General features: G+C 41.6%; 1 protein-coding gene across 3 annotated transcripts in view; it reads left to right on the top strand.

The window, feature by feature from the left end:
- Positions 1-15,699, top strand: part of LOC127451449 (potassium voltage-gated channel subfamily KQT member 1-like) — a 56,623-nt gene that overhangs the window by 21,312 nt on the left and 19,612 nt on the right. For all 3 annotated transcript variants that reach the window (XM_051716174.1, XM_051716181.1, XM_051716190.1), the window contains 2 exons: positions 1,301-1,354; positions 1,504-1,633. In XM_051716174.1, coding sequence (XP_051572134.1) covers positions 1,301-1,354; positions 1,504-1,633 — 184 coding nt within the window. The remainder of the gene's footprint in view (positions 1-1,300; positions 1,355-1,503; positions 1,634-15,699) is intronic.

Raw genomic sequence — 15,699 nt, forward strand, 5'->3', positions numbered from 1 at the left:
ATAACCATTTTCCATATAACTTTCTCCTTATTACATCACCTGACTGAGCATGCCAACAGGCATGTAAACGCAGATGGTCGCTTGTTGATGTATTATATCTGACGTCAGAAAGTTCAAGAGTTCAGAATGAGTTGTTTTGGCAGCTCAAGCTCAATAAATGCTCTGTTTTTCAGTGGAAAATAAGTTCTTAAAGTTACAGAATTTTTCATATTACATCATACTCTTTACACCTTTGATCTAGAAAGATCAAGAAGAACTGGATTCCTCATGATATGACCTCTTTAACCCTTAAATGCATTGGTGTTGTAAATACATTATGACATACTCGGGTCTATAGAGACGTATATCCATTGGCACATACTGTATATCTATCACAAATGGATCTGAAAAAATGCCCAGATAGTGTTAAATTTTCAAAACATTTTCAAGACCATTAAAAAATAATAGAATGGAATATATTCTGATATAGTTTGATGTTTTATTTTTTATCAAAGAGATGATGCAACAAATCTAGAACAGGATTCAATACTTTCACACTGACATTTCATGAGACGCAACTGGCTGTCAAACACATATTTAGCTTCACATAACACATAATCTACACATAAGCTACACATAAGCTACATGTATGTATTTTCTCAGGCACTTACTGAGTCAAAATAGATGCACAACTTACATAATTTCAGCAGTACACCCAAATGAAAATAGCCAAATCATACTGTTCATGTGTTACACTTACTATAGTTTACTTCCATGTTGCTTGTCCATCAAATAGCAGTTTTTAAAGTCAATCACTGACACATTAGCTCCACCTTGAGTAAGAAATAGCTTGTATAATATGTATGTAAACATGCATATGGAATACTGATAATTCACCATTGTCTCACAGAAAATCAATGTGATATAGTAGTGATTTGTATGAATATGGTACTCATTTGTCTTGTACTAAACAAAGAAATATATATCCTGTGATAGTAATGTATATAACCCAGATAATATTATATATCTAGGGTGTTTAGTGACCCAATACACTTTTGGTAATTTAGCAGTTACTGGTATACATTTTATTTTATTTTTTATTTATTTTTTATTTATTTTTTTCATTTTTAAATAAATGGATGAGTTTCAGGTGTTGGAATGAGGTCCAGGGTCACTAAAGACCCAAGGTGTGCATTAAAGGGTTAAGCGTGCATGTCCATCACGGCGTAATTATTTAACATGAAATAACATATACATGGACTCATCAGTCTATTTGCAATGTTCAGTTTGAAAGCACTAAGTTAGATCTCTCTCCTCACAGAGCGGGAACAATCATGGAATTCTCTATCCACCTTCCAGTTCTCCCCACCTCCAGGTGTGTAACAGAACTTTGTGGGCTTGTTGAAATTGGAAGAATTCATAGATGACGTTACAGACTTTCCAAAGGAAAATTTATTTAAACAAAAGAAAAGAAAAGAAAAGGGCTCTTTCAATCTGAAATCATGTGTATATTTGTTTGTTCAGGGAAAAAATCCCCTGGGTTTTTGGACGTGCAGTCTCGGCCAACACTCCAGAGGAGCAGCAGCTTTGCAGATGATATGGAGACTGAAGCAGAGAGAGATAGTTCACTTGTTCCAGTCACTCATGTGTCTCAGTGAGTACGAATTTTTAACATAATTTAAACAGAGATTCTCTGCCTACCATAGACGGCAGATAGTCAATTATTATGTTCATCTGTGTTCCCACTACCTACAATCTTTAAGAACCGTTTCAGATGTCATTTCATTTTCGAATAACAGTGTTAGATTGATGGCGTTAGGGTTATCCCACCCCTTTACCCTGCAGTTCACACTCACAGTATTGTCTCTGTGAATGCAAACAGGATATAATCAGCCTGCTAATCTCTTCAATTATTGGATTCCCAGCTCAAATCTTTCTAACAGGTTAACACATATGCGCCATCTCTGTTGGAACAGATCTCAGATTTCCAAGCCCACCCACCACAAGCGCACTAGTGTTTTTGAAAACATGGCTAGAAAATGTGCATATTTCCGGGGACCAAAGCATTCCCATGAAGAGTGGTTATGTGTCAGGCTATGGTTTACCTGAGAGTGGGTCATTATCAGAATCTCTGTGCCCCATTAGCTGTTCAGCATGTGGAACAGCGCTGGGCCTGTACACTGCAAACCATTTATTTACACAAGCAATGGACCGATCCACTCTCTGAAAAGTCTAATGAACCATGCCTCTATTGGGGGTGTACAGTCCATTAGATTATCTAGAGTGTGGACCATTCTATTTTTGATGCTTTTAGCACTCTCCAGTATCTAACCTTAGGCCTTTGTTCTATAACACTCTAAATAATGTGAAAATGCAAACTTTCCTTTTCAAAAATTTGCTTGAGGGGTTTTCCCTGCACAAGCGTTTATTTATTTATTTGGAAGACCACAAGAGGGCAGTGGAGGTGTTTTCATTGAACAAAATCCTTGCTATACTCATAACTGTGTTGAGTTTCTCTTGTGGATTATTGGGGAAATCATAATATTGCTGTATTGTATGTACATAATATGTGTGCATGCAGGCGATGTAGGAGGATATAACATTATAATAAAAAATGCAGAACAAATAGCTCATGATCTGTACCTCAGTTTCCATACACAAAATAACACAAATAAATCTTTTGAAACACAAATCAGTTTTAGTCTGAGCTAGATTTTATTATAGAATTGTTGCACTTCTGGAGCTAATCACAAATTTGTACTGTGCTTGTGCGTTTACAATGACCTTGATCAAGCTGTGATAATAGTAATCTTAAAATGTGATATTTTAAAGTAACACACAATGTTCAAGTGATTACACATTTACATTTATTTACATTTACATTTATTCATTTGGCAGATGCTTTTATCCAAAGCGAATTACAAAAGAGGAATTATATATCATAAGCAATTCATCTTAAGGAGACAGTAGTATGAAAAAGTTCTGCATTACAAAGTTGCAATTGCATTTAAGAGTGCATGGCCAAGAGTGCATAGAAAAGATGTGTTTTTTTAGCAGATTTATTTGTAATTATTTAGCAGATGCTTTTATCCAAAGGAACTTACAAAATAAAGAAGGATATAATGCAAACGATTCATCTTAAGGAGACAGTAACATTAAAAAAAATGCTGCATTACAAAGTTTCAAATGCATTAGAAAAAGTACTAGCCAAAATAGAGATTAGAGTGCAAGAATAATTTGTTATTATTATTATTATTATTATTATTTAGTCTATGGTGTATTGAGTGTATGACAAACTTGCTTGTACACTGAGATTAATATAATCATATGGTTGCTGAAAAAGTTAGGTGTTTTCCACTGAAGCAAGATTAGAAATTTTAATTAGACGGAAGGTATAATTTTTTTCCCCAACATATAGGAGTCTCTTCTACAAAGAAGCCTTGTCACTACTAGCTTCATTTGACCTTTGAAGTTTAATGAGCTGTCATTCACCTCACACTAAGTTGCAATGGTAACAGCTGGCTTGTCCTCATTTTTCTGTCCTGCACTCACTCACTCTCTCTCTCTCTCTCTCTCTCTCTCTCTCTCTCTCTCTCTCTCTCTCTCCCTCCCTCCCTCTCTCTCTTTCTTCTCTTGCTCACTGTGGGTGTGAGTGCATGTTTATTTGTTTATGTCCAACTGAGCAGGGTGGGGACTCAGAAAAGACCAGATCCACAGCGTCCCCTTGTATTTCCTCTCCTCTCCTCTCCTCTCCTCTCCAGGTCATGGAAAACCTGGAAATATCTGGGAATTTTAAAATTTTGATTTCCAGGCCTGGAAAATTCATGGAAATTACTTAAGGTCATTGAAAAATCATAGAATTTTTTTATAGTTCATATATTTGTATTTATTATGCTCTGTCCTAAAATATATTAACCAGGGTGTTACGTTGCACTGGATTAAAAACACATGGTGAAGAGTTTAAAATATTTCATGTTATTTAGATTACCTGGCCAATTAGGGTGCTTTCACTCTAGCACTTTTGGTGCGCACCTGGGTTCGAATGACACCAAAGTTCGGTTCGATTAGAAAATGTGAACACTGTTTTTCGAACTTGGGTGTACACGTTGCTGCTGATATGAACGCAATCATACCAAATCACGGAAGTGAACTAAGGCTGGGCGATATGTAAAACTATGAAAATCTTATAAATAAGCACCTCCCCAAATCCAAACATTCACTGTCTCCAATGGCCGCATTTGCCATCACACAACTATACATCAAGGACAACAGGTGGAAAATTACTAATAGCCTACAGATTAAGAACTAAAGACAATTATAAATGTAAAGATGATAATAATCATAATAATAAAGCCTAATAAATTCCCTTGTGTTCCCAAAATAATGCTGCTAAATGTGAGTTCTTATTGAATTTGTGTTTATATTGTGTTTTGGTAATACAGTTAATGCTGCCTAAAGAAAATAAAATAGAACTAAATTTTAGGTTCAAGGTGAATGTGTCTTGTATTATTTTATGATTTAATCACTTTCATCTTTGTTTCTTTAATACAAAGAAATATATTACTAAACCTGAAGAGATGTGTTCACAGTGCATGTTAAGCGCAAACTGGTCCGTGGAAATAAAGCAAACTAAACTCACAGCACCTCCTGAGATGATCGGAGATCATTCTTATAGACGACATTATTCTTGTAAACAGTTTTCAGATGAGTGAAACGGAGAAAAAAAGAGTGATAACTCTTTACATGTGCTTATTCCACGAGACAGGCTCGTGGTGCACACCTCTGAACAAACAGCGAATCAGACATGAGCATTGATGTCTTTTCTTAGACTGTTCTTAAAAATATAATAAAATGTGTTTATTCAAGCACGCGTCTTTGTGTCTAACAGCATTTCTTGTCATGTGTCACTCTGAGATGTCTTACAGGTCGCCTGCCTGTTGTGGGTAGAAGAGCAAATCTACCCGCGCATGAAATACATTTGGACGAAGAGCTTGCGAACTTGATTCAGCCTCATTACATTTTGTGGGTGCTAGTTTCACACCATGGGCAACTGTTTAATATATTTGCTGACTTCCCAGATCCTTGGTTTTTCCATTTCCCGATATTGTCGATCATCTTCGGTCAATTGAGTATCACAATCAGCATCGGGTTCTTTGTAAGATATCGTCGATATACAATTACATCATCCTATTGCCCAGCCCTAAAGTGAACCGCTTGTGATGACGTATAATTCGCGTCTTTGCAGGCTCCCGATCGCAATTATTATGGTATAATGCATTTCTCACACCTGCTTGGGTCAAAATAAATCCCCTTCAGAGAGCAGCTCACATTCTTCACATCTCTTGCAACGCATCTGCAGGCTCGCGGCAGACAAACGCTAATTTTCATCACATCATTGCACATTCAGTGTATCCTTGGGAGACAAACACAAGTGTCGTTTTGTGCATGTAAAGTTTTGGTTGTAAATCCAAAGAGATTAATTAACTTTAATAACACAGCGAAGCTGATGTCTTCTTGAGTTGTTGCCTAGTTACAGTGGTAAACAGCTGCTGTTTGTACTCACGTTGATGACGTAACATGGTTCGGACCAAAATAATATAATGTGAACAGAGACAAGTGGGGGCAGGGGGAGGAGCGAGGAAACAAACCCAGATGCGGTCCAAGCAATCGAACCAAGTGTGAAATCACCCTTAGAGACAACGATGTGCCATTAATCCCTGCCCATTTTAGGATTCACGCAATGTGTTTGTATGGGTTAAATTTAAAATTAAATGTTTTCAGTTGAACTTTTATCAAACAGTGGTGTGGTTTTGTTTTTTACAAATTTGTGATTATGTGATTTCGGTGCCATTTTCAGAATGGAAGGCTAAATGTTTGGGCATGGAAATTATCTTTTAAGTCATGGAAAAGTCATGGAAATTCATTGGTTGAAAAGAGTGGGAACCCTGCCTCTCCTCTCCTCTCCTCTCAGGACATTTGTCCTGCTCTAACCTTTGACCCAGGCTGTTAACTCAAGAGGTGGGAGAGGCATAAAGCCCTCCTCGTGCCGGCAGCTGAAACAGTTCGGCTGCATTGGGGGTGGGGAAAGAACAATGCCACAGAAACATTTCTCTGACTGTGTACTCCTAACACACACACATTGGAAGGTATCAACAGTCCATGAAACACTAACTAAACACCAAAACAGTTTCTTAAAATGAGTGGTGTAAGCTTAAACAGGATATTTTTATGATACATTGAGATATGGACTGAAGTGCCGTTTTGTACAAAGTAATCATGTCACATCAAACACAAAGTCACCTTTTGTGGCTTTCAGGATCAAAGAATATAAACTCTTGTCCAGAGGGACACAGGTATAAAGCTGAAATCAAAGCAAACGCTGGTGCATCTAAAAGTGCCCATTTGTACTTGCACATATCTGCTGTAGCAGTCTTGTAGTGGTGTGAGGTTTATCAAAGGAGACCCGGCTGAAAAGACTGATTTATTCTCAGTAAACAGAGAAGGATTTCTAGTGGTAGAGGCAAAGCCAGGCCGTCTACACTGGTCCAGAGACAAAGAGCCATTGTCTGCGGCTCTACACACGCCAACAATAGCCTGATTGACAAGCAGCTCTAGTCAAAATGGGCTTTTGGGCTAAACTCTGCAACAGTGACTTTTGTAAGAAACACTCTTATTTTACAGAGCAATAATCTTCATGCTGGCAATTTCACAGATTTTGTATATATTACTGGGTGTATTTAGGATACATAAAATCTTAGCTATGAAATGAACCTTTGTAAGGCAAAGGAGTTGTCAATTTTATTTCAAAAACATTAAAAAGTGTCGTTTCTGTCACTCTCATTTCCACCACAGAATTTTATTAAACACAAATTTTCATTACTTTCAGAAAAAATGAAAAAAAACAAAAACAATGACATAAACCTCCTGTGATGCATGTACATACACTGTTGGACATTATTTATATAAGAACATGAAACTAGTGAGAAAATACAGTACAGACAAGACTTTACTTTCTAAAAGTCCACAGTGTTAAAAGTACCAGAAGTTGACAAAACACATATAAGGCCCAAACATATGTACTCAAAGTATGTGAACGCAGACACATCTTGCTACGCAAGCTCGATTTCACGTTGCATCGTTGCGTTGTGAAATGTGTCAGAGCACAATTCACATCCTAACGCAAGTACGCACTGTATTCTCAGTGTTGCCGCAAAGGGCATGTGGTGATGGGGCCGTAGCCGAGCGCTGGTTTGTGAATGGAGAGCAAGGCCAGGAGGAATGAATGGGAAGGGAATTTCTCTAACAGCTGTTCTGTGTTTCAGTGAGCGACATTGGGGAGATAAAGGGGAGACAAGAAGCCCAGAGGAGAGAGAGAGAACTGAACCTGTGTGTGTGCTATGGCTGAAAAGCCCAAACAGAGTTTAATTGTTCAGAGTGAATAAAGTTTTCGTTGGAGTGTTTAAGATGGCTCCCACTTCCTCCTTTCTACACCTACAAAGGGATGTGTTACAGTGAGTCCTTGCCCTTCGCCGAACCTATCAAGACCCTCGCCAGCATCCACCAAAATCAACATCAGACTCAGGAACAGGAGCAGCACTTCCAGGCCCTCCTGCAAGCTGAAGCGGACGATCGACAGGTGCTGCGGAGCTTGATAATCCAGGCGGATTCTACCGATGCAACCCCAACCGCTGCCCCCGCCATGTCCCACTTCATGCTCATGAAGATGGGACAAGAAGACAACCCAGAGGCATTCGTAGAGTTGTTTGAGCGGGTGGCGGAAGCATCGGGATGGACAGAGACCCAGTGGACGGTCAGGCTGCTGCCACTGCTGTCGGGAGAACTGGCCGCACTCCCAGTCGCCAACCACCTGGGGTATAAGTACTTGAAGCAAGCCATCTTGCAACGGGTCGGCCGGAGTCCAGAACAGCACCGACAGCACTTTCGCTTGCTGACATTTAGCGAGCTCGGCCGCCTGTTCACATTCGCCCAGCAGCTCCGTGACGCCTGTCACCGGTGGCTGCTGGCAGAGGAGCATGACGCTGACGAAGTGGAAGATCTTGTGGTGCTGGAACAATTAATTGCCTGGTTGCCGAGAAGAACTGCGGAATGGGTCCAGTGCCACTGTCCGGCATCACAAGACCAGGCTGTCCAACTGGCGGAGGACCATCTGGCAACGTATCTGGGGGCCTCTCTCTCTCTCTTTCTCTCACCCTTCCACGTCTCCATCCTCCCCCGTTCCTGCTCCCAAAACCTGCTTTCCAGATCCGGAGCTTCCCCAACCCTCCTGTTCCATCTGCGGCTGTCTCCTCTCCCTCACAGGTTGGCGACTCCGCAGCCACTGGGCCGGTCTGGGCTGGTCTGCTGGCTCTGTGGGAAGCCTGGGCATTTCCAGGACCAATGCCAGCTGATGGAGGTGGGGGCGTTGGTTTGGATTCCACAGGCCGCTCAAGATCGAGCTGGGACGTACCGGATACAGGTGAGTATCCAAGGGGATACATATCAAGCCTTGGTGGATTCAGACTGTAATCAAATCTCAATTCATCAACGCTTGGTCCAAGGTGAGGCTTTGGATGCAGCACGCTGGGTGAGGGTGAGGCGCGTGCATGGGGATATTCACAATTATCCTTTAGTGCCTGTCATTATTCAATTCAGAGTTAAAAAGCATAGAATAGAGGCGGCAGTTAGTCCCCACCTCACCTATCCACTAATTTTGGGGTACAAATTGGCCGGAATTTACAACATTATTGAGGTGAATTTGTGTTGATGGGCCCATTAACAAAGTGTATCAGTGTGTGGTGTGCGATTCACTGGCTGGGGATGCGGTGCTGGGGCCATCTACATCAGCTCCACGTCAGGATGATGCAAGGGATGGGGAAGCCGCTGCCCCTGCCCTTAGAGGATTCCCTGCAGGGGATTTCTCTCTGGAGCAGACGCGAGACAAGACCCTTAGTCATGCCTTTGACCAAGTGAAAGTGACTGATGGTCAACATCTCCAGCCAGACATTGCACTCTCATACCTGTATTTTTCGATTATTAAGGATTGGTTGTATTGAGTTATGCAGGACACTCAGACAAAGGAGGATACAACCCAATTGTTAATGCCAAAGAGCTGTTGGGAAATGCTGTTCCAGAAGGCTCATCATAATCCAATGGCGAGTTACTTAGGGCAGGAAAAAACACTAAACCATCTGATGGCCAGTTTCTACTGGCCGGGCATTCATGGGGATGTGTGCAGGTGGTGTGCGGCATGCCGTGAATGTCAGCTGGTGAATCCCGCAGCCACCCCAAAAAAACCTTTGCACCCCCTTCCATTGATCGAGGTCCCCTTCGAAAGAATTGGCATGGACCTCGTCGGGCCATTAGAGCCATTTGAATTATTGTACGGGCATCGAGCGTGCAGCGTGCTCAACGTCCTGCCAGAAAATTGGGAGGAGGGACCTTCAAACAGCAAAAACAATATTCAATACGTTCTTGACCTGAGAGCAAAACTCCACACACTGGGGCAATTAACAAAGGAGAATTTGCTCCAGGCTCAAGAACATCAAAGCCGGCTGTATAATAGGTGTACTCGGCTACGAGAATTTACACCGGGAGATAAAGTTCTTGTATTACTCCCCACATCGAGCTCTAAATTACTCGGCAAGTGGCAAGGACCCTTTGAGGTCACATGGTGAGTCGGGGAAATCGATTTTGAGGTTAAACGAACGGATAGAGGTGGAGCATGTCAGATTTACCACCTCAATCTCCTAAAACCATGGAGAGAGGCGGTCCCCGTTACTTTGGCGATGGTGGTTCCAGAGAGGGAGGAGCTCGGACTGGAGGTGAACTTAAAAGCCACCGATCAAGTCACCTCGGTCACTTGCAGAGACCACCTCTCACCATCACATGTCACGGAGGTTGCCAGGTTGCAAGGAGAATTCTCTGACATGTTCTCGCCTCTTACCGATTTTACAAATCTCATAGAACACCACATTGAGACAACCCCAGGGGTGGTAGTGCGCAGTCGCCCCTATTGGTTACCCGAACACAAAAAACAAGTGTTACGTGAAGAAATCAAGTCCATGCTCGATATGGGGGTAATCGAGGAATCCCACAGTGACTGGTCCAGCCCAGTGGTCCTGTTACCCAAGGCCGATGGGTCGGTTTGGTTCTGTGTGGATTTCAGAAAAGTCAACAAGGTGTCTAAATTCAACGCGTATCCAATGACCTGCATTGACGAACTGCTCAATCGGTTAGGTGCGGCTCACTTTTATTCAACACTGGATTTGACAAAGGGATATTGGCAGATTCCCTTAACTCCCATGTCCTGAGAAAAAACTGCATTTTCCACTCTGTTTGGCTTACACCAATTTGTCACCCTTTCTTTCGATTTGTTTGGGGCCCCAGCCACGTTTCAGTGCCTCAGGGACAGAATTCTCCACCCACACTCTGCCTATGTCGCTGCTTATCTTGATGACATTATTATTTATAGTAATGATTGGCACCGGCACACTCAACATCTGAGAGCTGTCTTGAGGTCACTGTGACGGGCGTGACTTACGGCAAACCCTAAGAAGTGTGAAATTGGACGGGTGGAAGTACGGTATCTGGGCATCCACTTGGGTCATGGCCAGGTGCATCCCCAAATTGATAAGACCGCAGTAATTGCGACCTGCCCGAGTTACACCTACAAAGGGCTGTGTTACAGGGCACTACAGCAGATTTTCTTTTTTCAGTCAACAACTGCCATGGCGGAGCAGCAAATTGAGGAGTGTCTTGCCAAACGCAAACGCATCTTGCTACGCAAGCTCGATATCATGATTCGTTGTGTATTGTGTCAGAGCGCAATTCATAACATAATGCAAGTACACACTGTATTCTCAGCATTGCCGCAAGGGGCACTACTGCAGATTTTCTTTTTTCAATCAACAACTGTCATGGCGGAGCAGCAATTTGAGGAGAGTCTTGCCGAACAAGTTATATTATACAAACATATTTTTCTGTCGTCTTTTTAGCAAATACAAAAGCACAGTCCTCATCTGTTGACTCCACCACATCCAGTTTTGTGGTGCCTAAAAAACTCTTTCACCCCCTTGTGGTCCAATGTTGGCAACCGCCAGAGCAATGCACGAGCGTACATAATGTATGTACAACGGGACCATGCTGTCACGTTTTGGATTCCTGTTATGACTCTTATTTTGAAAGTTCCTTTGTTTCCCTCCATTGTCTCTGTCTTCAGTTCCTTCCTTAATTATATCCCAGGTGTTCCCCATTTATCTTGTTATCCCATGTGTATATATATACCCTCTTATTCCTTGTTCCTTTGCCAGTTCTTGTTTGTATGTAGTGTGTTATTTACCAGCATACTGCTGCTGAGTTTGTGTTATCTTCATTGTTGTTTCCTCTTCTGTTGTTTAATACTAAAGTTCTGCGTATGGATCTTCACTCTCTCATCTCTTCCCTGCATAAACCCTGACACACGTGTTGACCATGCATTGGCAAAGCGCTCACGTCTGCTTTTGCATACTTGCGTGAAGTATGTTTGGGGCCCATACAGTGCATTCAGAAAGTATTCAGACCCCTTCATTTTTCACATTTTGTTATGTTACACCCTTATGCTAAAATGCTTTATATTATTTATTTATTTTTTCACATCAATCTACACTCCATACCCCATAATGTCAAAGCAAAAACCCAATTTATGATAACTTTGCAAATTTATAAAAAAGAAAAAACTGAAATATCACATTGATATAAGTATTCAGACCCTTTGCTATGACACTTTAAATTTAGCTTAGGTGCATCCCATTTCTCTTGATCATCTTTGAGATGTTTCCACACTTTGATTACCACCTGTGGCAAATTCAATTGACTGGACATGATTTGGAAAGGCACACACCTGTCTATATAAGGTCTCACAGCTGAAAATGCATATCAGAGCAAAAACCATGCCATGAGATCAAAGGAACTGCCTTCAGAGCTCAGAGACAGGATTGTGTAGAGGCACAGATCTGGGAAAGGCTACAAACAAATTTCGGCTGTATTGAAGGTTCCCAAGAGCACAGTGGTCTCCATAATTCTTAAATGGAAGAAGATTGGAACAACCAGGACTCTTCCTATAGCTGGCCTCCTGGCCAAACTGAGCAATCGGGGGAGAAGGGCCTTGGTAAGAGAGGTGACCAAGAACCTGATGGTTACTCTGGTTGAGCTCCAGAGATCATTTGTGGAGATGGGAGAAACTTGCAGAAGACTTCTATCACTGCAATACTCACTGATCTGGGCTTTATGGCAGAGTGGCCAGATGGAAGCCTCTCCTCAGTGCAAGACATGCTAAAAAACACCTAAAAGACTCTCAGACTGTGAGAAACAAGATTCTCTGGTCTGATAAAATGAAGATTGAACTGTTTGGCCTCAATTTCAAGCATAATGTCTGGAGGAAACCAGGCACCGCTCATCACCTGCACAATACCATCCCAACGGTGAAGCATGGTGGTGGTAGCATAATGCTGTGGGGGTGTTTTTCAGTGGCAGGGACCTGGGGACTGGTCAGGGTTGAAGGAAAGCTGAACGCAGCAAAATACAGAGATATCCTTAATGAAAACCTGGTTCAGAGCACTCAGGACCAAAGGTTCATCTCCCAACAGGACAATGACCCTAAGCACACAGCCAAGACAACACAAGAGTGGCTTAGGGACAACTCTGTGAATGTCTTTGAGTGGCCCAGCAAGAGCAAGGACTTGAACCAAATCGAACGTCTCTGGAGAGACCTGAAAATGGCTGTCCATTGACGGTCCCCATCCAGCCTGACAGAGCTTGAGAGGATCTGCACAGAAGAATGGCAGAAAATCCCCAAATCTAGGTGTGCAAAGCTTGTCGCATCATATCCAAAGAGACTTGAGGCTGTAATCACTGCCAAGGGTGCTTCAACTAAGTACTGAGTTAAGGGTCTGAATACTTATATCAGTGTGGTATTTCAGTTTTTTCATTTGAATAACTTTTCAAATGTATCAAAATTCTGGTTTTTGCTTTGTCTTTATGGGGTATAGAGTGTATACTTTCTGAATGCAATGTATACCTATGCCCAACTGTACTGCATAATTTTAAACTTATTTATTCCTTTTAGTGCACTTAATTTTCAAAAGTACAGTTTTGGGGAAGTTTCTGAAATAACTTTTAATTAAACAATTTCATGTAATTTAAATAAAATATCTCTTGGTCATAATAAGATTAAGAATATATATGCCTTTTACTTTTGCCTATTAGAACTTAGTATAATATGTGTAGGAGTATGTGTGTGTGATTTCGGTGTGTGGAGGAGTGTGCGGCGTGCTGAATGGGCATGGGACAGAAACATTGGCTCACTAATGCCTCTTCAGTGCGGCTTGCCAGCACAAGTTTCTTTATTTTGCCCGTCACGGCCCCTTTTCTTCCCCCCTTAACAGTAATTGTGTTTCGTTACAGTGTGTTAGAGCTAACGAGGGACATGGAGTGAAAGTCAGCCAAGCAGTGAAAGACAGAGAGACAGACAGAGAGAGAGTGAGTTTCTCAGCAAGAAAGAACACATCCCAGATGATTCTCTCATTTGCTGTCAGACCAAGAGCACAGCAAGACTCTCTGTAGAACTTTGTAACAGAACACAATGTACTTGACAAGCATTCTGACAAATTCCAGTGATCAGCAGTTGGCGGCAAGCTTTCAAATGCACAGTAATTTTGTTTTCAACTACTCAATTGAAAACAATCAGTATTGCAGTTTTGTCAACATCATTTTCACAAATAATACTTAAGCTAATAATTTGTTGCCTTAACAATACAAAAAGTGTTTGTTGTCTATAAACATCAGTATTTCTGCTTTATTTAGTGAAATTAATATCAATGTGCCATATCAAGTTACTTTCAAAGGGCCCGGTGAAGTTAGTGTCTTTGTTAGTTGGCAACATGATATGACAATAGGCTGGGAGGCCCCTAGTGATGTCTGAGAAGCTGCACTGAAATGAATGCTGTCACTTTTTTTGGCTGCTGTAATGTTTAGGAGTATATAAGGCCACAGGTTTGGGACATGAGCCATTTAGTTATGGTATAAAGCAGCAGCGGACTCAACGTCAGAGTGAATGCTGCATCCCTCTGTGTCACTCTTAGTAAGGATATTTAATACTCTCCGTACTAGCCTGGCTCTTTGATGATCAGGATGAAAGAGATCTTTGCTTGGCCATAGCCACAGGGACCCCTGCTGTGTGTGTGTGCATGTGTGTCTTGCGCTCGCACGCCTTTGTGTCCACATATGTGTGTGTGATGGCTTCTGGCCAACAGCCCAGACCGTGCCCCGGGCTCTTACCATTGTGCAATGTCCGGCCTCTGGTCAGTGATTATCAGTCATTACAGCCTCAGTGGCCCTTATCTCAGCTGACCACTTATTAAAATGTCATTGAGGCATTTGAGCTCAAGGAGAAAGACGGAGCCGATACTTGTGATAGTGTCTTTGACTGCGCTGAACCCCCTAAACCTTGTGATTCCCAGACTGTGGCTAATCATTATGCTCTTCCCCTCCTCTTCCAGAGAGCTATTCTTAGAAACACAGGGCCCCCGTGAGCCTTTTAGTGCCATAGTGCCACGATCCTGCAGCCTGTGGCGCAACACCACCACCACACAAAGGTCCTCATCTTTTGACTCGCTGTGATGAGTCACGAGCGCACATGGCCTCTGTGGGGGACATTGTGGTAATTGACATGTGTTTGCCATTCATCATATGACGTAACAAAATGTCAAAACAAAACATGCTGTAGCATAAATGTAGCATAAAAGTAATCCACACTACTCCAGTGGTTCAATCTATATCTTCAGAGGCTATATGATTAGTGTGGGGGAGAAACAGATCAATATTTAATTTCTTTTTTACTATAAATTCTCCTCCCTATGTAAGTCACCAAAAACAAAAGAAAAAAGTGAAAGTGAAAGTGGAGATTGATAGTGAAAAAGGACTTAAATATAGATCTGTTTCTCACCCACACCTATCATATTGCTTCTGAAGATATAGATTTAACCACTTAATGTGCTCTAGTACTATATGAACCAGTGAACTTGTGAACTGTTATTTTGCACACCCCATACTCTCATTATATATTTTCACCTCTGTCTGTGTGAGTACCACTCAGTATGTTTACATACACAGTTATAATCAAGCTACAGTGGGGTTTTGTGTAGTCGAGATTCAATCATCAGTCTGTCTGAGCATAGAGTACATCAAATATTTCAAGGAAGGATGTTAGCTGAAGAAGTGCCAGTAATACATTTTGTGCATCATTTCTGTCTTTCAGAGCATGAGCACGATGAGGCCAATTGCTGTCTGATTAACGGGTATTATCTAGGTCTGTTTGTCCAACTTTGTAAACATCGGATGATTTCAATTGGACTGAAGCATTTACATGACATTTTAAAAACACAAATTATTGTTCTAGTCCGACTGAAATGTAACTTTTAAAGTGCATATGAATGTACTGACCGAGGCAATGCTAGTGTAAAACAGTGTGTGTGTGTGTGTGTGTGTGTGTGTGTGTGTGTGTGAACATGGATACTGTTTAACGATAAGATTAGAGTGAAGCCCAGTGATTGTTATGTTTCCTGTTTAGCTTCTTTTGATTACACTTAGATTAGCAGGGGCACTTTGAGGAGAAGTTAAATGACGGATCCCTTTTCCCAACTAAAGCACACACATGAAATAAATGATCATTATTTTTCAGATCAG

The sequence above is a fragment of the Myxocyprinus asiaticus genome, chromosome 2, assembly GCF_019703515.2.
Source record: "Myxocyprinus asiaticus isolate MX2 ecotype Aquarium Trade chromosome 2, UBuf_Myxa_2, whole genome shotgun sequence".
Taxonomy (NCBI): domain Eukaryota; kingdom Metazoa; phylum Chordata; class Actinopteri; order Cypriniformes; family Catostomidae; genus Myxocyprinus; species Myxocyprinus asiaticus.